The sequence below is a fragment of the Plasmodium gallinaceum genome, assembly GCF_900005855.1.
Source record: "Plasmodium gallinaceum strain 8A genome assembly, contig: PGAL8A_v1_98, whole genome shotgun sequence".
In the NCBI taxonomy this organism is placed as follows: domain Eukaryota; phylum Apicomplexa; class Aconoidasida; order Haemosporida; family Plasmodiidae; genus Plasmodium; species Plasmodium gallinaceum.
The window spans coordinates 126,585-133,850 of NW_021628265.1; the positions used below are offsets into that span (position 1 = coordinate 126,585).

A 7,266-nucleotide genomic window follows, 5' to 3' on the forward strand; every position below is an offset into this window, starting at 1 on the left:
TATTAATTAAAATAAGAATTTTAAATTAAAATTTTAATTAAATTAAGTTTACATGCTCTTTATTTTTCTGTTTAATATTAGCAAAGACATTGACTAGTCAAAAAATCAATTATAAATGATCTTTATAACTATTTAATTGGTTTTAAGTTAATAAAAATGATTAACTGTTAAAACATAAATTTAAAATATATAGTCATTATAAACACAAAAATTTTATCATTGTTAATATAAAATTTTCCTTTTAAAAATTCAACGAAAAATTCTCTACAAAAAAATTGTTCTTGTTAATAACTTTTCTTAATATCTCAGAAATAAATCTTTTTCTTAAAAAAAATAAGTGTATTTTTTTTTTTTATATTTAACTTACAAAAAAAAATAAAAAAAAATTAATAACTTTTTTTTTTTATCAAGCGCTTGCAAAACTATATTTTCCATATTACTGTTAATTTTTTATTTTCAAAAAGGATAATAATACCTTTTATTAATTATAAGCACATTATTAAAGCAAGCATTCAAATTATATTAATTTGTTATAAACATGAAAAATTTTATTCTTAAAAATATAAAATTTTATCAAAAAATGTTTCAAAACAAAATTTTTAATAAGTTTGTTCATTTTAAAATTTTTTTCCAAAAGAAAATATTAATAAAATGAATAATTTACTAAAAAAATATATAAAAAAAAATAAATTGTTATTTTTTTATTTCTTTTTTGTAATTTTTCGTTGTACATAGGTAAATGTATATTTTCCATACATCCGTTAATTATTACTCTCAAGTAGTTAATAATATCTTTTATTAACCAGATATGAGAAATAAGTAGACGTATCTGTACATGCTCTTTATTAATCTGACTATTCAAAGTATTGTAAAGTCTCTGAACGTTCAATTCATAAATGAGCATCTTAGATGCACATATATTAGGAAAAATTAAAATTAGATGCAAAAAATGAAATATCTAGTTATTCAAATTAAGTTTATTTATATTAAATATTATATTATTATTTAAAAATAAAGACAATATATTTTAGATGTATGTTATTTCTGCATGTACAAATGTTTTTATCTATACAATAAAAACTATAATTATTATTTAATAATAAAAAAAACAAATATAAATTATTTGATGTTTATTAAAAAATATGATAAATAACAAAAGGCATAAGTTAGCCAAACTTGAAGTAACAAAATGTACACTTTTGTTAATTCAAACAAATATGTCTTAATTTATAAACATATTACACTATATTTTAATATTTTATGAACAAATTATAAATAACAAAAATTAAAAAAAAAAAATATGATACAAAAAAAAAATTATATTACTGAATTAAACAAATATTTTCTTATTTTGTGAATACAATTATTTTAGTATATAATCAAATAATTCATATATATATATAATTTTAAATATAATAATATCATAAAAATAGAAATGTATAAACTATATGAGTAAGAACATTAAAAAAATAAAAATATAAATTAACAACATAAATTAAAACAATATAAAATTTACTATAAACTTTATGAGAGACTTTTATTGTTAAAAAAATATGGAGATGTTCTATTATGAATTATAACTAATGATAGTTTACTTTTATTTATCGAAAAACATATATATGATTTTATGACCTGTAAATAAAACGTTTTGCAAAAATAAGAGTTTATTATGTATTATAAAATTCATTCCATTTTATAAATTAAGTACAAGATTATATAGTTTATATTCAATAACCTTTTGATAAATGTATATGTAAATGTATATATAATTTTAATTTAATTCTTCTATGTTAGTTTAATCATCGTTTCTTTAGTATAAAATAGCATGAACAATAAACCCTCATTTGCAAATTCATGTGGATTATCTATTTTTTCATTAGAAAATAAACCATAATTAATTACTCTATCAAGAATTTTAAAAATCAGTAGATTTGTATTCACAGCGTCATTTAAAAAATTCAATAATTTACTAAAATCTGAGATGCTTTGCTTTAAACCAGAAAATATACTTCTACATTTCAAGTTTAATTTAATTTCACTAAATAACTTTTTTTGGTATTCTAATTCTAAGAGCATTTTCTTCTGCTCATCATCTGTTATAAATACTGTTTTATCTTTATTTTTCTTATTTTTTGGTAAATACATTTTTTTTAATGACATATATAATTTCATAATTAAATGCAACTGGCGATCAAGAGATTTATATTTAATTAATCTCATAATATCTTTATAAAGTTTATATAATTTGCCTTTGCTTTTTTTATCTTCTAATAAATCATTTATAACTGTATTATTTAAAAATAGTTCATCTGTATTTATATTAAAATAATGTGAAGCCCTATCACCAGATTCTGATACATACTTTTCTTCTTCTTGTAAAATATTATGAATGACTTCTGTGATTTCTGATTTACTTTTATCATTAATCATTTCTTTTACTTGTGTTTTATTTATCATATTTTTTTCATTAATGAAATGAAAAACAATTTTTAAATTTATTTCATGATCATTATTTGACAATTTTAAATCTTTTAAATCATTTAAAACTGTTTTTACGTATTTACTAATAGCAAGAGTAGCAGAAGTATTATGTATATTATTTCTAGCAATATATAAAGGACTATAATCTGAGGGTAACTGACCTTCTTTAAGTGATGTTTCAATGATGTCTATTAAATTACCTATGCTTTCAATTGATTTATAAAAGATGGATGTTCTTTCTGTTTGATATAGAAATTTTGCAAAAATTATTTGATTACATATGGTATCATATAAAATTCCTTGTACTTTTTTAATTGTGTTTTTTTCGAATTCAATTCTCTTTTTTAAAATTTTAAGATTCTTCACGCACGAATTTATTGTTTTTAATATTTTACTGCGTTTTGTAAAAGACCATTTTACCTTATTTTTAAGTGAACGAGAAAATTCTGCAACATCTCTGGGGTTATAGTTTTCATTTTTAATAACATAATTATAATATACCATAATTATCATTAATTCTTCATGGTCAACATTTTTTATTTCTTTTTCTATGTTTTTTTCTAATGAACTTGTACATGAATTAAATATATTTAGTGATTCATAATATATTTTAAATAATACTTCGAATATACTACCTAAAATAGGTAATATATATTTCGCAAAATTTTTAAATCCAATTTTAAAAATTCGTTCCTCAAGTAATGAAACAAAGTTTTTGATATATTTAGCGCCATCTTTTTCATCTTTTGTTAATTGAATCCCAGAATTTTTTCTAAATTTTTTCTTATATAGGGACCCCTTTTCTTCATTGAATTTATAGCTAGAATGAGAATGTGGACTGTCACTAAAAATAAAAAATAAAATATGCATATATATAGTATTTAAACCATAGTTTAATGAAAAAATATCTAAAAAAAATACATACGATTCTACTGATGAATCATCAGATGTATCTTGTAAAGTAGATAATGGTTCATCTAAACCGCAATTCCACGTATTCAACTCAGAAGATATTTCCACAAAACTACCGTGCATATTTTGTAATATGGAGGTAATATTTTGTATATTTTGTATTAATTTTTGTGAAATGTCAATAGTATTTTTTGAATGTGAGTTAATATTTTGTAAAACATTAAAATCATTTTGAAATTGCAAATCGTTTGGATTGAATGTTGTATCTTCTATACTACTAACTAAACATCCTGTATCAGGTATGATACCCCCTATGTAATAAGTATAATTTTGTAAATTAGAAGTGTCATTTTCAAAATTACAAGCAATATTTTGCAAAAAAGTGGAATCATTTTGTAAATAAAAACCCAAATTTTGTGAGCATGGTAATGTATTTATCAAATAATAGTTTGTATTTTGAAAATTAGTATATAAATTTTGTAAATTAAAACTTAAATTATCTGAATTATATATTATATAATTTGAATGTGTTAAATCAGGAATATAGGAATTTATATTTTGTAAATCAGAAGGCACTTCTTGTATATTAAAAATCATATTTTGTAAATTATGAGTTAAATTTTGTGAATCATGAGTTAAATTTTGTGAATCATGAATTAAATTTTGTGAATCATGAATTAAATCTTGTACACCATGAGTCGCGTGAAAATCAGGATTATTCCCTTCAGAATCTGAAATTAAATCTTGAGAATCATGAGTCATTTGAAGATCAGGATTATTCCCTGCAGAATCTGAAACTAAATCTTGAGAATCATGAGTCATTTGAAGATCAGGATTATTCCCTGCAGAATCTGAAACTAAATCTTGAGAATCATGAGTCATTTGAAGATCAGGATTTTTTTCTGCAGAATCTGAAATTAAATCCTGTAAATCATGAGTCATTTGAAGATCTGAATTTTTCTCTGCAGAATCTGAAATTAAATCGTGTAAATCATGAGTCATTTGAAGATCAGGATTTTTCTCTGAAGTATCTGAAATTAAATCTTGTAAATTATCATTCATGTGAAAATCAGGATTTTCCTCTACAGAATCTGAAATTAAATCTTGTAAATCGATAGTCATAACGTGAAAATCAGGATTTTTCTCTGCAGAATCTGAAATTAAATCGTGTAAATCATGAGTCATTTGAAGATCAGGATTTTTCTCTGAAGTATCTGAAATTAAATCTTGTAAATTATCATCCATGTGAAAATCAGGAATTTCCTCTACAGAATCTGAAATTAAATCTTGTAAATCGATAGTCATAACATGAAAATCAGGATTTTTTTCTGCAGAATCTGAAATTAAATCGTGTAAATCATGAGTCATTTGAAGATCTGAATTTTTCTCTTCATAATCTGAAATTAAATCTTGTAAATCATGAATCATAATGTTAAAATCAGGATTTTTAGTTTCAGAATCTGAAATTATATCCTGAAAATCAGGATCTTTCTCTGAAGTATCTGAAATTAAATCTTGTAAATTATCAGTCATATGAAAATCAGGATTTTTCTCTGAAGTATCTGGAATTAAATCTTGTAAATCATGAGTCATAAGGCGAAAATCAGGATTTTTCTCTGCAGAATCTGAAATTAAATCGTGTAAATCATGAGTCATTTGAAGATCAGGATTTTTCTCTGATGTATCTGAAATTAAATCCTGTAAATTATCATTCATGTGAAAATCAGGATTTTTCTCTACAAAATCGGAAATTAAATCTTGTAAATTATCAGTCATTTGAAAATCAGGATTTTTCTCTGAAGTATCTTGAATTAAATCTTGTAAATTATCAGTCATGTGAAAATCAGGATCTTTCTCTGCAAAATCTGAAATTAAATCTTGTAAATCGATAGTCATAACATGAAAATCAGGATTTTTTTCTGCAGAATCTGAAATTAAATCTTGTAAATCATGAGTTATAACGTTAAAATCAGNTGTAAATTATCAGTCATGTGAAAATCAGGATCTTTCTCTTCATATTCTGAAATTAAATCTTGTAAATCATGAGTTATAACGTGAAAATCAGGATTTTCCTCTACAGAATCTGAAATTAAATCTTGTAAATCATGAGTCATAATGTTAAAATCAGGATTTTTAGTTTCAGAATCTGAAATTAAATCCTGTAAGTCATGAGTCAAAACGTGAAAATCAGGACTTTTCTCTGTAAAATCGGGAATTAAATCTTGTAAATCATGAGTCATAATGTTAAAATCAGGATTTTTAGTTTTAGAGTCTGAAATTATATCATGAAAATCAGGATTTTTCTCTGCAGAATCTGAATTTAAATCTTGTAAATTATCAGTCATGTGAAAATCAGAATTTTTCTCTGCAAAATCTGAAATTAAATCTTGTAAATCGTGAGTCATAACGTGAAAATCAGGATTTTTCTCTACAAAATCGGAAATTAAATCTTGTAAATTATCAGTCATTTGAAAATCAGGATTTTTTTCTGAAGTATCTGAAATTAAATCTTGTAAATCATGAGTTATAGGGTGAAAATCAGGATTTTTCTCTGTAAAATCGGAAATTAAATCTTGTAAATCATGAGTCATAATGTTAAAATTAGTATTTTTAGTTTCAGAATTTGAAATTAAATCCTGTAAGTCATGAGTCATAATGTTAAAATCAGGATTTTTAGTTTCAGAATCTGAAATTATATCCTGAAAATCAGGATTTTTCTCTGCAGAATCTGAAATTAAATCTTGTAAATTACCAGTCATGCGAAAATCAGGATTTTTCTCTGGAGAATCTGAAATTAAATCTTGTAAATCATGAGTCATTTGAAGATCAGGATTTTTCGCTTCAGAATCTGAAATTAAATCTTGTAAATCGATAGTCATAACGTGAAAATCAGGATTTTTCTCTTCATAATCTGAAATTAAATCTTGTAAATCATGAGTCATAATGTTAAAATCAGGATTTTTCGTTTCAGAATCTGAAATTAAATCTTGTAAATCGTGAGTTATAACGTGAAAATCAGGATTTTTCTCTGAAGAACCTAAAATTAAATCGTGTAAATCATGAGTCATAATGTGAAAATTAGGATATGTATTTTGTAAATCAGAAATTACATCTTTTAAATCAGGAATAATACCTTGTGAATCCAAAATTAAATTTGGCTCATCTGAAACTATATTAAGTAAATCATAAACTGCATCTTTTATATTAGAATTCGTATCTTGCGAATTAAAAGTTAAATTATGTAAATTAGGAGTTGTTTTTTCCGAATAAGTAGTATTCTGTATATTACTAGAAAAATCATTTGAGTCGCATGGTAAATTATCTGAATAATATAATATTCTATCAATTTCACTATCATCTTTCATTATGTCATCTACATTAGATATTTCATCATTAACATTTGCATTTTGTCTAAAAATAAATATAGATAAATGGGTGTACAAAATGATTTATTAAAAAAAAATTTTTATAATAAAATTGTATAAACATTTATACACTTTTATATCGGGATATTGTGCTCCATTTTGAAATTCATGTGAAATACTAAATTTGATTTGTGTAGACAATTGAAAAAAAAGGAAAATATAACTAATATATGGCATTTGTAGTGTTTTAATAATATTCATATTACAAATAAATTATATGCAAAAATATGTGTAAAATTATTCTTACAAAATATAATCAATTTCGTTTTTATTATAGCGTTCATTGATTTTTATCTTATTCAGGAAAAATTGTTTGATTTTTCCATGATTAAAAAAAAAAAAAAATGAATAAAATTTACATAATATATTTTCCTTAAATTATTCAATTTTGTTTATATGAATTGATAGTTCTATAATAAATAAATAAAAGAATGCTATGTTGCATTTA

At 22.5% G+C, this 7,266-nt stretch overlaps 2 protein-coding genes across 2 annotated transcripts; both read right to left on the reverse strand.

Moving 5' to 3' along the window:
- Positions 1–1,785: 1,785 nt before the first annotated feature.
- On the reverse strand, positions 1,786–5,289 carry PGAL8A_00329900 (surface-associated interspersed protein (SURFIN); the record flags this gene model as incomplete). Its single annotated transcript, XM_028672328.1, has 1 exon — positions 1,786–5,289. One exon carries the CDS (start codon positions 5,287–5,289, stop codon positions 1,786–1,788), a length of 3,504 nt encoding a protein of 1,167 aa, XP_028528891.1.
- An 81-nt stretch (positions 5,290–5,370) lies between these two features.
- PGAL8A_00330000 (surface-associated interspersed protein (SURFIN)) lies at positions 5,371–6,995 on the reverse strand (the record flags this gene model as incomplete). The annotated part of the gene is made up of 2 exons (XM_028672329.1): positions 5,371–6,804; positions 6,889–6,995. Coding segments are annotated over 2 exons (1,541 nt in total), but the record flags the coding sequence as incomplete, so codon positions are not given.
- Positions 6,996–7,266: the final 271 nt, after the last annotated feature.